The sequence below is a fragment of the Humulus lupulus genome, chromosome X (assembly GCF_963169125.1).
Source record: "Humulus lupulus chromosome X, drHumLupu1.1, whole genome shotgun sequence".
Lineage (NCBI taxonomy): Eukaryota > Viridiplantae > Streptophyta > Magnoliopsida > Rosales > Cannabaceae > Humulus > Humulus lupulus.
The window spans coordinates 228,983,327-228,998,709 of record NC_084802.1 but is presented as its reverse complement, the minus strand read 5'-3'; the positions used below and the strand labels follow the sequence as shown (position 1 = coordinate 228,998,709).

The following is a 15,383-nucleotide window of genomic DNA, read 5'->3' as shown; positions in this document are numbered from 1 at the left end:
CTTCAATTTTTTTCCAAAAATTATAATAAAAAAGTTGCTATATCAATTAATACTAATAGTTTTAAATAGAATGCTAAGAAAATTTAAAAAATTTTAAAATAAATTATTGCAAAATAAACTCATTGCTTACAATTTCATTTAAATAATTAAAAAATAAATTCAATAATTACATTTTCATTAAATAAAAAATTGTACTGTATCTGCAGGATATGAACTTATAGATATTTTACTCTTACTTTACTAAATTGTAAACTCATTGTTTACAATTTCATTAAAATAAATAGTAAATAGTAAACTTATTGTTTATAATTTTGTTGTAAGTAAATAAAAAGTTATTTTCTCCACAAACATAGAATCTATAATAATGAAAATATTTGTTTGCAATTTCAAATTTAAAGATAAATATATTTTTGAATTTCTATTCCAATAAATGTGATTAATTTCTAATAAAAAAAACTCAAAAGATAAATAAAAACATAAAGGTAAAGTACTTGTTTATAATTTCAAACCAACTTAAATATAAGCTCATGTTTACTATTTCAAATTTAAATATAACCTACTTTTAAATTTTTAAGGAAAATCTTGAATTTTGTTTACATTTTAATTTTTTTTTTAAATATAAGAAAAAATGAGTTGTCATTTTTTGTATTTTTTTAACCGAAAAAGGGTATAATTATTTTTATTAAGTATGAAAAAAAAGTTTATGTGGTTATCTCCATTAATTGCTATGTCGGTCCATTTAAAAAATAAAAATAAAAAATTACAATGTCGGTCAATGACGCTAAACGATAGTGAACTACGTTAAACATGAACTTTGTCGCTACGTTTTACTAATATGTAATGAAAAAGAAAAGGATAGTTCATTGACATGTTTACTGAACATTCTAAATTTAACTGATTGTAAGTGTAGTACAACAAATTTTTATGACAAATATGAAAGTAAATACACGAATGAATATACTGGAGAACAATTCTCGCTAGTTCTTTTGACTGTCCATTGATTTGTAAACATCGCCTAATTCTTTTTATATGGACTAGAATTTCTACCACTTAACAAAATTGAGGGTAACATAAATTACATTATCATCAAGCTTTGAATTTCCATTTCCCCTCTTATCAAGTTAGGGTCACAGAGACTCTGAAGCACGCATGTAAACTGACATTGTCAACTTTTTTTTTTGTAATGTAGCCTTTTACTTTCTTTTGTGAGGTTCATACCCCGCAAAAAGCTCTGTATGACCTCACAAGCTTGAGTTTTGCTGATATTGTAGTTGTAGATTTGTGGAAGTTAAGTCAACGTCTGCCTGTAGATCATTTACGGTGCACTTAGATTGGCAAATGTTAATTGGCGGTACAACAATGTATTCTCATCACCATCATTATCAACATCAACACCATCATCAAAATCAAAAATAGCATCCTCCTCATACTCCACTTCGATTACGGTTCTTTCCCGCAAATATGGTTCTCCTGACTCGGATAACAGAACTTGATGAGGATGTTGCCCATCTGCAGGTAATTCCGATCTTATTTGCAGCATCTCTGATTCTATCAAAGCTTCCATTTGAGCTCGCTCCCGATCTCTTGGATAGGTTGAATACAGGAATGAGTAGATAAGACAACAGAGAGCCATCGGAACTCCTATTGCTGTGTACAGTGCCTTGGCCAAAGACGCAGCATTTCCTCTATCTGTGGCAATCTCTTCAGATGCAGAGGACCCTTTATCAACCGGTCTATAACCATAAACATGTTGTGCCAATAACCCGACTACAGGGGGAGCAAATGATGAGAGTACAGACTCGAAAGACCTGTCCAATGCATACACGCTGGTTCGGGACTTCCCAGGAACTATCTCTGCAAAAATAGGACTGCAAGGACCATAACATCTATGTCAAAATTCCCCTTAATACACTTTTAACTTTGATTAAAAAAAAAATCAGAAAATAGACTGGTTTGATTTAGCAAGTCTAACAGCCTTGTGACAATTCTAGAGGGGGCATACTTGCTGAAATGTGAAGAACACTGAAAGAAACACCAGACCAGAGTACTCACTTGTTCGTGGCCGGACCATTCCAAGATATGCAGAATCCCATTACTACCAAGATCAAACCATGAATGGCTGCGGTTGACGGATCATCAGGTAAACCCAGTAGAAGTATGGCTGCAAGAGGGATAGCAGATGCCGAACTTATTTGAGCTAGGATTATCCTTCCAGCATTTGGTAGATGCACAGAAAGGACATCGCCCATTTTGCCACCAAAAAGTCCTCCAAGGGAACCCGAAACCACAAACAAGCCTACAAGAAATGCGGTTTTCTCATGGGAAAATCCTGTGAGCTCCAACCACATCGGTGCAAATGCTAAAGCTGACCAGGGAAAGGAACCAGTGACACCCTGCGCCACAATAATCTGAAAAGATGAAATTTTAACGACTGCCTTAGCTTGTTTTACTAGCTCCTTGACTTCTGACCAAAAGGAATTGCCAGAAATCTCATTGCTGGGTTTTGTTTCATTTAAAAAATGGGGATCAGTAGCGTAGAGACGCACTAACACCCCAACAATCACACTGATTAATCCAACAATATGAAACGAGATCCTCCAACCAGGGATTCCCATGAACGTTGTTGGAGCTATCATTATAGAAGAGAGCCCGCCGATTATAGAGCCAAGGTTCCCTGTCAGTTGGAGCCATCCAAAAGCCATACCGCGATTACTCTCATCTGTTGAATCAGCCACAAGGGACTGGATTGCAGGAGCAACTAGAGCAAGGCCGATCCCATTTAAAGCTCTTGATACGGCCACCTGTTGAAAAATATGTGAATAATAGTAAATTCAATCTGCCGGTATGATACAAAGATAAAAACGTACTTTTTGTCTTGATATTGAAGATGCATCCATTTAATCATCAGCATCAGTTTGAGTTGAGTCAATTGTTATGTTGGTATCTACTTTCTTTTAACTCCATAGTAGATGTATATATATATATATATATATATGTATATATGGTATAGACAATTGAAACAAGTTCTCTTACGCCAATTAGGAAACTAAATTAATTACATCTACAATGCTTAGCAATAAATTATTACTAAAATTAGAAACTTTGGATTCCAAAATTGAAAAGATACCAAATTCTTTGTTCTCTTCTATCTTTGGAAGAAATGTAACGTAAGAATAAAGTACCTGAAGAAAGGTGGAAGAGAAGGCAACAAGGAAAGTGGCGGCGGCCCAAAGAAAGGCACCAAGAGCGATAACGTGAGCTCGGTTATGGCGGAGGGCGAAATAGACAGCGAGTGGATAGCACAAGGACTGGACCATAGACCTGAAGAGAGTGAGGTAGCCAAGTCCAGTTGGGTCGGTATGGAGGGCTGCGCCCACTTCTTTGTACACACCCGGTAACAGAGACTCGTCGGCTCTCTCCATGATCCCGGCCAGGTTGACCAGAACCAGGGTCACCGTCTCTTGCTTAATTTTCATTTTTTTAATTTAATTAAATTTGCAAAAGATATATAAGAATAGAAATTGTTGGGATTGATACTTTTCCTTTTTCTTATGTAATTAAACAGACAAAGTGACACGTGGCCGATCATTACAGACGCGGACGCGGGCTTCCAGTTCTGTAGGCCTTGTCTTGTTTGCACATGTATGATGCAGGTTCGCTGGTGGGCTTGGGCTTGATATCCATTTGGAAGAAACTGAAAAGCAAAATTTTGAGAGTATTTTTTTTGGGGGCTGGGGGTAATTATGTAATCCCTTGGGCTGGGGCTTGAGCTATCTTTTCTTTTCAGCCATTAGATTTTTTTTTTGTAAAGTTAAATCTTATGGTTGAAAGTGATTCGAGGGTCATATTTTTGTACAAAACAACCTACTGAATTTTTGTTAAGTAGATGTACTTTTCTTATTAAAATATGGGAAATTTGCTATATTAATATTCATCTAGTTCATTTTGTTGCACTTAAATCCGTGTGTAAATTTTTTGGCGGCAAAAATCTCTGCCGTTATATATTTGGTGTGGACGTTGGTCCCCCAACCATTAAGTATGTTAAGCGGTACACGTGGCAGCACTTGATTAGCAGCAAAATTCATTTTCGAGAAAGTTGCGGAATAAATACCTATGTAGTTCATTTTGTTGGACTTCAATGCCTAAAAATTTTTGCTACAAAAAAATTTAATAAAATAATTTATTGACCTAAAAAAATTAGTAAAATCTAAATAACAAAAGTATTGATCTTAAAAAAAAATTAAATTCATCTTAAAAATTGATCAAATTCGTAGTTATTTAAGATGATTATTTATTTATTTTTGTTTTAACTAACATTTTAATAAGTTGTTAATTAAAATCTAACAAAAAAAACTACTAAAATCTAATTATCAAATTATTGAAATGTTAATTAAAAAAAATAATAAAAATTCATCTTAAAAATTTATTAAATTCTTAGTTTTATTTAAATGAATTGTGTTTTATTTGAGGTGAATAAATTATTTTATTTTGTTTTTGGTAATAAAAAATTAACTTAGGCATTAAAGTGTAACAAAATGAGCTACATCAGTATTTGTACCTCAAATTTCTCAAAAGTGAATTTTGCTGCTAATCGGGTGCTGCCACGTGTACCGCTTGACATACATAACACTTAAGGGACCAACGTCCGCACCAAATGTGCGGCAGGGATTTTTGCTGCCAAAAAATTTACATAGGGATTTAAAGACACATAAGTATTCCTAGAGCAATCATTTATAAAAGTCATGAAGTATCTATTTCCTCCTCTAGTCAACATGTCATTCAATTCACAAATCACTATGTATTAAATCTAGCAAGTTTGAACATCTATCAACACTTGAAAAATGTTTCTTTACCATTTTAGATTTAACACATAATTCATATTTATCATGCTCATGCTCATGCTCATTCACATCACAATTAAGTAATTCACATTTAACAACTCTTTTAATTGTGTTATAACCTATATGAGCAAGTTTATTATGACACTAAGTAATAGAATTAGAATTAATCACATATTAAGAGCACAAAGTTTAGATGCCATATCATTAATGTCACTATCAAGAGCACAAAGTTTGATCATTCCATCACATGTATAACCCTTTCCCACAAAAGTGTCCAACTTAGTCAAAGTGAGTTTACCGAATTCAAACTCCATTTTGATACCAGATTTATTCAATAGACTTCCACTCATAATGTTTCTAGTCATATAGGGAACATAGAAAATATTAATTAGGGTCACTTTCTTTCCATTAGTGAAGAACACATCAATGCAGCCACTTCCAAGTACCTTAGATCTCTTCTCATTTCCCATTTGGACTTCAAGTCCCACCTTTGCACTTTCAAATGTTTTTAAAAGAGTTTTATCATAGGTTGCATGAATGGTGGCACAAGTATCATACCACCATCCTTGCACCTTTCCTTGGGTTGCATTAACTTCACCCAATGTTGCAATGATCTCAACATCAAATGCATTGGCCTTGGTATCTTTTTTTAGGTTTGCAATGATCTCAATATCAAATGCATTGACATTTGCATCTTCACTTTCTTTTGTAATGATCTCATCATTAATTGCATTGACATGTTCACCTTCTCTTAATGTTCAATTAGTCTCATCACTACATGCATGAATCATATCAATTATCTTTAGGGTTATCATACATTCCTCATCGAATGCATTTACTTTAATTAAGGTCACAAAGATCTCATCATCAATTTTATTGACCTCGATTGTATTATAGTTTTTTTTATAATTACCATATCTTACATGATGATCAATAACTTTACAAACAAAATAAGTACAACAATAACTCTTGAATTGTTTATTAACATTCACCATTGTACTCTTAATATAAAAAATGATCTCAAACTCACAAAAATATGGCAGTAAACATATTTCATTCAAATTATTGAAATCTACACATTTAGAAATAAGGAATTTGATGATACCAATCTTCTTAAGCATGTAATCCCATTGAGTTGTCTCATCTTTGTTGATGAAGACTTTGTATCTGTTATCCCCATTTCCTGCATGGGCTCGGGGCCTTCGTCCAGGCCCATTGTCAGGGTCCATGTAAGCATGCGGGCTCGGCCCAAGGCCTCTTGGTACGGAGAGTGTCCAAGGGGAGGGGTATGGACCGGGGATGCATGTCTGGGCCCATTAGAGGGGTCCGACATGTCCCTCCGAGTCCGTCCCCCGGGACGATAGTCCGGGCGATGTACAGAGCGTTCGGACCCCCGCGGCCTACACGTCCAGGTCCCGGACCCTGATACGGTCTGGGCCTGTGGTAAACGAAGCGGGACAAAGGTAAATGGACCCGGATCACCTCACCCCCGGTTGAAGGGGTCAAGCGTCCAGGACCCTGAAGCCGCCTCACTCCGCGTGGGCGTTGTCCCCACTTTTCACTTGCAGAAAAGGCCACCTCGGGATTGCACGCCGTTGTTTCAGGTCTGCGCTGTCAAGTACTCTGACTGATCTTGTCTCCTGAATCTGCCTCGTAACTCGAAGTGTCCAGACCAAAAGCACCGTTTTGCCGGGCGAGATGTAGCTCTAAGGTCAACCTGTTGGGCCTTAGCTGGTTTGGAATTCATGTATTTTGTACCTTTTGTATTGGGCCTCCACTAGAAAGGCCAGGAATATCCCTATCTCTGATGGGCCCGGGTCGTACCCGGCCCAGACCCGGTGTTCCCTCAAGCCTATAAATATAAGCTACAGAACACTGTAAAAAGGGTCTCTCTTCACCAAAAAATACAGTAACTCTGTCTAAATATAGAGGAAAACTCCATTGTAAAAGGTTCTTCAAGCTCTAATAATATAGAGATTCGTGGACTAAGGCTAGTTACGCCCCAACCACGTAAAAATCCCGTGTTAATCTTCTGCTTTCATTATAATTATCATATAGATAATAGATATTAATATAGTTGTCGAAAATCTCGGTTAACAGTTTGGTGCTTTCATTAGGAGCTGAAGGAAGCTAGTGCTAACGTCGGGCCTTTACTACGATGGTGAACACACGACACACCACCTTCGACCCTACCAATCCAGAGTAGGGCAACGGAGACCCGATGCCTTCACAGGATCTCCCTCAGGATCTGCCTGAGAACGTGCCTCCTCAAACATCTCACCAAGACGAGTCACAAGACTACGAGGGTGGGACAGAATACGAAGAGGAAAACGAGGAGGAGTATTATGAAGAGGAAAATGAGGGGGAGTACCACAACGAAGCTACAGATCCCAAGACCCCCGAGAGAGAGCCCGATCAGCAAGACTTAAAGGTGACCAGACTAAGGCAACAAGTCCTGGATCAGGAAGCCAGGATCGCTGAGCAAGCGGAGGCGCATCAACGGATGCAAGAGTCTCTCCAAGCCCTGCATGCACTCATGGCCGCGCAGGGTCCGACAGCCATCCCCGCAACTGGCCCACTTCCAGAAACGCAGCAACCTGCACCACGAGAGCAAGCCGGGGTCCCCAGAGGTGCCAGCCCGGTCCCTCCCCCGGAGCCTTTTCCCGAGCCTGCTCCAGGAGGCCCGGACAGGGAGCGAGGGAAGACTCGGGAGAAGACCACCCCCGTCGCAAGACCCAGGGCCCATTCCCGGACGCTACCTAGGAAAGAGAGGGTGTGCCCCGTCCCAGAACGTGGCCGCCCGATTGATCCGCAGGGGACGCAGCCGCGGAACGCACAGCCCCGACACGCCCCAGGGCAAGACGGGCGGGAAGGATCTTTGCACCCAAGTGCCTCGGTTAACAAGAACCGTCGGGAACGGCCTCGCCGCGAGGGACGTCATGACCTCAGTTCAGGGGACGACACTTCCCGGATAGACTTACGCGATGGACTGAACGCTCGGAAGGAGCGGGCCCGCAAGGAAAAGATCCTCCCCCGAGATGGCGACCTCAGGAACAACATCAACGACAGGAGGAACGAGAGAATCCCCCTGGAGGATGGCACGACCAGGCAGCTCATGGAGCAGATGGCCGCATTGAAAAAGGTCACGGATCGCCTGGTCCGCAAGCAAGAGGGCGCGGACACCGACTCCGACGAAGAGGATAAAGAGCCTTGCGCCAGGCACATCCTGGACGCCGTACTCCCCAAGGGGTTCAAGATGCCAAGCCTCACTGCCTATACTGGAAACACCGACCCCAGGGACCATCTTTCCCGGTACAACCAACTCATGACAATGGCCCATGTCAGCGACAATGGCAAATGCCTCTGCTTCTCGATCACTTTGGGCTGTCCCGCCGAAGAGTGGTGGAAGAGACTGAAATCGAGGTCCATCCAATCCTGGTCCGGGCTGCAGTCAGCGTTTCGAAAGCAGTTCGTGGCCGCCATGAGGATGGATATGCAAATCAGCGCCCTCGCAAATATTAAGCAACTACCCGCAGAGACGCTGAGGGCCTACATCCAGCGCTTCACTGAAGAAGCCTCCAAGACGAAAGTAGACGATGGACAGCGCCTGGTGGCACTGCAGTCCGGGATCTGGGCTGGGTCCCCTCTTTGGGACGACATGCAGCGGAACAAGGCCGCCACCTTGGAAGAGTTCATCAGGAGGGCCCAAGGATTCATCAACTGGGAGGAAGCCCAGATCCAGGCCTTTGGGTGGCCCCCGGCTCCGCATCCCGTCCCCCAGACGTTTCCGGGATATGCGGGACAATTCACAGCGCAGTCCTACACCGCACCCCCCGTTGCCCCAGGACCGACCGTCGTGCCCGGAGTCAGTTACACCCCTACGGTGTACGGCCCTGCTACTTCGGGATACGCCCCGGCCCAATCCACCCACTTCTCCGGTTATGGCGTCGCACCGGCAAGACACAGCATGGCCCCTGTCGGCGCCCAGCAGTCCCAGACAGGAGTAACTAAGGCAAGCGTGAATCCCTCCCAGGGGAAGCGGTCGGGCAAAGGCCAGAACCGGTCAAAAAGGGGAAGAGGGGCTACGGGCCCCAATATTTAGAATACATCAACCTGGTGGACACCAGGGAAAACATCTATCTGGCGACAGAAAGGGCGGTTCACTACCGGAAGCCTGGCCCCGTGTTTAAAGGAGGGAGAAATCCAAGAGATACCAGCAAAAGGTGCGCCTATCACAAGGATGTGGGCTACACCATCGATGAATGCCGGCAGCTCAAAGATGAGATTGAAAATCTCATCAAGCTGGGACACCTCCACCAGTGGGTAAGGATGCCCGTGGGAGTCCCGGGCCTGTCAGCAAGCCCCGGACAACTCGCGGCCCCGGGAACGACTCGGGCATACCCCCCCCCCCCCCCAAGGGAGGGTATGCACAGGGACCCCCAGCGCAGGCCCCTTAGGGGGCCCCCGCCGCGCAAGTTCCCGGCCCCGGAATGCCTTATCCCTCCCGGGCAGCACCCCCTCAAGTTGACGGACATGTGGCAACCATCTCGGGCGGACCTCACCTGGGAGGGCCATCAAGGAATGACCAAAAGCGCTACCTGAGAGAGCTAGACCATGACCAGGAAGTTTGCGCCCTTGTTCAGGCTTCGGCTCAGCGCCCTAAGTTGATAAACCTCCCCATCACCTTCACGGAGGACAACACCCGCAACGTCCACTTTCCGCACCACGACCCGCTGGTCATAGATGCTCAAATCGCCAACAAGTTGGTGTCCCGCGTGTTGGTGGATGACAGAAGTTCCGTCAACTTGTTGTTCAAGCCCGCCTTCACCGCCATTGGCTTGACGGAAGCGGATTTGGCATCCTGCCCGACCCAAATTTACGGCTTCAACGGAGATGCGCTTATGCCCATGGGAAAGATCCAGCTGCCAGTTACGCTGGGGGGTGAATTGCAACACTCGTTCAAGTTCTGCACCTTCATAGTGGTGGACTGCCCCACCGCTTACAATGTCATCTTTGGCCGCCCCGCACTGGTCGAGTTCGGGGCCATCACCTCCATCCGCCATCTTTGCATGAAGTTCCCATGCGACAACGGAGGGGTAGGGACCGTCCGGGGAGACCAAAAGAGCGCCCGGAAGTGCTACCATGTCTCCGCCCGGCCCGTATACATGGTCCACGAGGAGCCCATCGAACCAGTTCCCCTCCCTCCTACTGAAAGGGTGGTCCAGGAAGAGGACGACCTAGACCCGCGGATAGGGGACGATCCCGTCCTGGAGTCAATGGACGAAATAGAAGAGGTGTGCATCAGCGAAACCGATCCGACCCGGATCATCCAAGTCGGAAAAAGCCTGCCGGCAGACATTCGGGCTGCTGTCATCGCCCAAGTCAAGGGAAACCAGGACCTTCTAGCCTGGTCCCACTCCGACATGACCGGGATCGACCGCAATATCATTTGCCACGCGTTAAGTATTGACCCAAACGCGACCCCGGTCCGCCAGAAACACAGGCCTTTGGGGACAGAGAGGGCCGAGGCCCTTAAACTAGAGGTTGAGAAGCTGTCTTCTATCAACTTCATACGCGAGGCTGTGTATCTCGTGTGGCTGGCCAATCCCGTCCTGGTACCAAAACCAAACGGGACCTGGAGAACGTGCATTGACTTCACGGACCTCAACAAAGCCTGTCCAAAGGACTGTTTCCCGCTCCCCCGGATCGACCAAATGGTGGACGCTACGTCTGGATACGAGATCTTGAGCTTCATGGACGCTTACTTCGGCTACAATCAGATCTCTATGCACGTGGATGATCAGGAACATACCAGTTTCCAAACCGACAAGGGCATCTATTGCTACATAGTCATGCCTTTCAGACTCAAGAATGCCGGAGCAACTTACCAAAGGCTCGTCAATCGGATGTTTCGGGCCCAGTTAGGGCGAAACATGGAGGTATACATCGATGATATGCTAGTCAAGTCTAAGACATCCCGGAACCATTCGGATGACTTGGCGGAGGCTTTCGCGGTTATCCGAAAGTACGGGATGAAGTTGAACCCTAAGAAGTGCACTTTCGGCGTGGCTTCCGGGAAGTTCCTGGGCTTCATAGTGAGTTTCCGGGGGATAGAAGCCAATCTGGATAAGATCAAGGCACTGATCGACATGGCCTCTCCCCGAAAGCACAAGGACGTACAAAGCCTGACGGGGCGAGTAGCCGCTCTGAGCCGTTTCGTTTCTAAAGCCACGGACAAGTGCGTCCCGTTCTTCAACGTCCTTCGGGGAAGCCAGCGTTTCGAGTGGTCGCCCGAGTGCGAAGAGGCCTTTCGAAAGCTGAAAGAACACCTGGCCAAAGCCCCAATCCTGGCGAAACCGGTAGAGGGGGAGCCCCTGTATCTATACCTGGCCGTGACCGAGCACGCGATCAGCGCCGCGTTGGTGCGAGAGTACGAAAGGACACAACTCCTGGTGAACTATGTAAGCAAGCGGTTGCTAGACACTGAATCTCGATACCCATTGATCGAAAAGCTGACTTTCTGCCTGCTGATGGCGTCCCGGAAGCTTCGACCTTACTTTTAGGCCCACACCATAAAAGTCTTAACCAACCATCCCCTGCGGCAGGTGTTATAGAAGCCCGAGTCATCGGGAAGACTCCTGAAGTGGGCCATGGAGCTAAGCCAGTTCGATATATCTTACATGCCCAGGGTGTCCATCAAGGGACAGGCCCTGGCCGATTTCATCGTCGAATGTTCCAGGATTTCTCCGGAAGACAATAGTCCCGAAGCCCCCGCGACGCCTGTGTGGAAAATCTTCGTGGACGGAGCCTCGAACGAGAATGGGGCCGGGGCCGGGATCATCTTGGTGTCACCACAGGGGCACCAGCTACAAAATGCCCTCCGTTTCCAATTCAAAGCGTCGAACAATGAGGCGGAGCATGAAGCTGTCCTAGCCGGCCTGCGCTTGGCCCGAGAGGTAGGGGCAGCGAACCTGGAAATTTACAGCGATTCCCAGCTAGTCGTCAGACAAATCTCAGGGGAATATCAGACCAAAGGAGAGAGAATGGCGGCATACGTGACTCAAACGAGGGAAATGCTACAGGCGTTCGCAGCACATTCCATCCGCGAGATCCCCCGGGAGCAAAATGTCTTCGCTGATACACTAGCAAAGCTGGCCACCGACGCAGAGGTTGAGCTGGCCGGAATGGTCCTCGTCAACCATCTCCCCGTCCCGAGCATCAGGGCCCCCGCTGTCCACACCGTTGACCACTCCCTTTCCTGGATGGGACCGCTCATCCACTACCTGTCTACTGGGGAAGTTCCAAATGACCGGGCCGCAGCCAGGAAACTCCTGTACCAGGTCCACCGGTACGTCATGATGGACGGAAAACTCTATCGCCGGGGTTTATCCATGCCTTACCTTAGGTGTGTATCCGGGACTGAGTTGAGCGCCATCATGCATGAAGTGCATGAAGGTTTCTGCAGAGATCATACTGCCGGGCCCAACCTATCCAAGAAGATCCTGCGCCAAGGATACTTCTGGGCAACCATGAAAAAAGACTGTATTGATTACGTCCGCAAGTGCGAACAGTGCCAGAGGTACGCGAAGGTCCCACGGGCCCCCCCGAAAGAGATTACCTTGATGAATAGCCCCTGGCCCTTCGCAGTGTGGGGGATCAATCTCGTCGGATCTCTCCCGACCGGAAAAGGTGGGGTAAAGTATGCCATCGTGGCTGTGGAATATTACACGAAGTGGGTTGAGGCGGAGCCCATGAACACAATCACCTCCAAAAAGGCCTTAGATTTCATCATCAATAGCATAGTGTGTCGGTATGGCCTCCCCTACAAAATCGTGTCCGACAACGGGAAGCAATTCAACAGCGCCCACTTCACGGATTTTTGCGAAAGACACGGTATAGTGAAGAGCTTCTCCGCGGTTGCCAGGCCCCAGGCGAACGGGCAGGCCAAAGCCGTGAACAAAATCCTAAAGGGGACAATGAAGAAAAATCTCCAGGCCTGTAAGAACAAGTGGCCAGAGGAACTGCCCCGCGTACTATGGGCTTAACGGACAACCGAAAGGACATCCACCGGACACACCCCCTACTCTATGGTCTATGGATGCGAAGCCATCATCCCGATCGAAACGACCGTCCCGTCCCACCGACGCGACACATATGATCCCACCCAGAACCACGCCTTACTCCAAGAATCACTTGATCTCATCGAAGAGATCCGGGAAGAGTCGCAGGTGCAGCTGAAGATGTACCAAGGCAAGATCGCGCGGCACTTCAACTCCAAAGTCAAGAGCCGTAAGTTTGGAACCTGCGACCTGGTCTTGCGAAGAGTCTTCCCTGCTACTCAAGATCCGGGAGTGGGGGTTCTGGGCCCAAATTGGGAGGGGCCATATGAGATCCAACACGAGGTGTGCCCCGGAACGTACCGCTTAAAGCGGCTAGATGGCTCAGAAGTCCCGCGGGCCTGGAATGCGGAGCATCTCCGTAAATACTATTAGTAGTCAAGGAGCCTTTCCCAGTTTAATATTTCCGTTGTAAACAATGTACGCCTCAGGGCGAACCTTTTTCAAACAATGAAAATGACGTGTGCAAAACGTCATAAAGAAGTATTGTGAGAATCCACGCTAATTTTTCTCAAGTGACCCCAGACCCGTCTCCGCTCACTTGCGGGGGGTATCCCGGGTGTAAGCAAACACCTGGCGGGGCGCAAGCTTAGGCTAGTCCCGGCTCAGTCCACCAAGGTCCGGGCGACTCAAACCCCACGGTCCTATCCCGGACAATCGATGTCTGAGGGTATATAAGAGGACCGAGCCAAGGCCGGTCCCATCCCGGACAATCGATGTCCGGGGGGCTAGTCCCGGCTCGGACTACCAAGGTCCGGGCGACTCAAACCCCACGGTCTTATCCCGGACGATCGATGTTCGGGGAAATATAAGAGGACCGAGCCCAAGGCCGGTCCCACCCCGGACGAGCGATGTCCGGAGGTATAAAATAATGAGGACCGAGCCCAAGGCCGGTCCTATCCCAGATGATCGATGTCCGGGGGTATATAAGAGGACCGAGCCCAAGGCCAGTCCCATCCCGGACGATCGATGTCCGGGGATATATAAGAGGACTGAACCAAGGCCGGTCCCATCCCGGACGATCGATGTCCAGGGAAATAAAGAGGACCGAGCCCAAGGCCGGTCCCACCCCGGACGAGCGATGTCCGGGGGTATAAAATAAAGAGGACCGAGCCCAAGGCCAGTCCCACCCCGGACGAGCGATGTCCAGGGGTATAAAATATAAGAGGACCGAGCCCGAGGCCGGTCCCACTCCGGACGAGCAATGTCCGGGGGTATAAAATATAAGAGGACCGAGCCCGAGGCCGGTCCCACCCCGGACGAGCGATGTCCGGGGGTTTAAAATAAAGAGGACCGAGCCCAAGGCCGGTTGCACCCTGGATGAGCGATGTCCGGGGGTATAAAATATAAGAGGACCGAGCCCAAGGCCGGTCCCACCCCAGACGAGCGATGTCCGGGGGTATAAAATAAAGAGGACCGAGCCCAAGGCTGGTCCCACCCCGGACGAGCGATGTCCGGGGGTATAAAATATAAGAGGACCGAGCCCGAGGTCGGTCCCACCTCGGACGAGCGATGTCCAGGGGTATAAAATAAAGAGGATCGACCAAGGCCGGTCCCACCCCGGACGAACGGTGTCCGGGGATGTAAAACGAAGGACCGAGCCCAAGGCTCATCCAGTTTGCTCGGGACAATTGGACGTCCGGGAGATAAAAGCATCCGGTTTTTCCCAGGGCAAAGCCATGGCCTAAAACTGATAAAAGAAGAATCAAAGCTCCAAGTTAAAGCAAGCCCGAGGGCCCTAGACTTGGTGCCAGGATTAAAAACTTGGAGGGTTAAGTCGTTGGGTCCAGTCCAGGCCGTTGGAACCGGAACTGAACCCTCACAATCAGTTAATCGCGGCAACATAATGAAATTTCTACTTGGAATAACAAAGGGAAGCCTGCATTAAAACCAAAGAAGGTAGCAGTGTTTTAAATTTGATTACAAGCCCAAAAACACTAATAAAACTACAAGGTCGGGGTTCGGGCCTACAGCGCATCCGCCCGGAGGTCCGCATCCTCCCTCTCCTTGGCCTCGTACTCGGCCCGCTTTGACTCAGGATCAGGGAAGACAAGGAGATTCATACTCTTATCCTTGCACCAGGCCATGTAGATGGCCTCATTAAAGGTGACATCCAATAGGCCCTCGGCCTCCTCCTTTTCTCGACGGGTCGTTTCGTGCGCTGCCTTCTCCTGAAGCAGGGAATCGCCCAGTTCGCAGACTTGGGCTTTCAAGGCCTGGATCTCCTCCTTATCTAGGGCGGACTGAGTCGCGGCCATCTCCAAGAGCGTCGCCCGTTCATCGGCCTCCTTTGTCTTTCGGGACAACTCCTCTTCCAACCCGGCCTTGGCGCGGCCGAGCTCCTCGCGCTCTGCCTTTACACGGGCCACCTCTGCCTCGACGCGGGCCGTCTCCCAGCCAAGAGCCTCCTTGGCGGCCTCCCTCT

General features: G+C 47.4%; 1 protein-coding gene across 1 annotated transcript; it reads right to left on the bottom strand.

Annotated features, from left to right (window-relative positions):
- Positions 1 to 838: 838 nt before the first annotated feature.
- Positions 839 to 3,510, bottom strand: LOC133803222 (uncharacterized). The gene is made up of 3 exons (XM_062241195.1): positions 3,183 to 3,510; positions 2,053 to 2,801; positions 839 to 1,868 (listed from the first exon to the last, which is right to left on the bottom strand). Exons 1-3 carry the CDS (start codon positions 3,474 to 3,476, stop codon positions 1,316 to 1,318), a joined length of 1,596 nt encoding a protein of 531 aa, XP_062097179.1. The 5' UTR covers positions 3,477 to 3,510; the 3' UTR covers positions 839 to 1,315.
- Between the last annotated feature and the right edge of the window lie 11,873 nt (positions 3,511 to 15,383).

Bases quoted from the DNA above. Each gene is read 5' to 3' on its own strand.
- LOC133803222 (XM_062241195.1), bottom strand. From the start codon at position 3,476: ATGAAAATTAAGCAAGAGACGGTGACCCTGGTTCTGGTCAACCTGGCC. The intron at 2,802-3,182 runs GTACTTTATTCT...ATTTTTCAACAG, and splicing joins TCTCTTCCACCTTTCTTCAG to GTGGCCGTATCAAGAGCTTT. The intron at 1,869-2,052 runs GTGAGTACTCTG...TGGTCCTTGCAG, and splicing joins AATGGTCCGGCCACGAACAA to TCCTATTTTTGCAGAGATAG.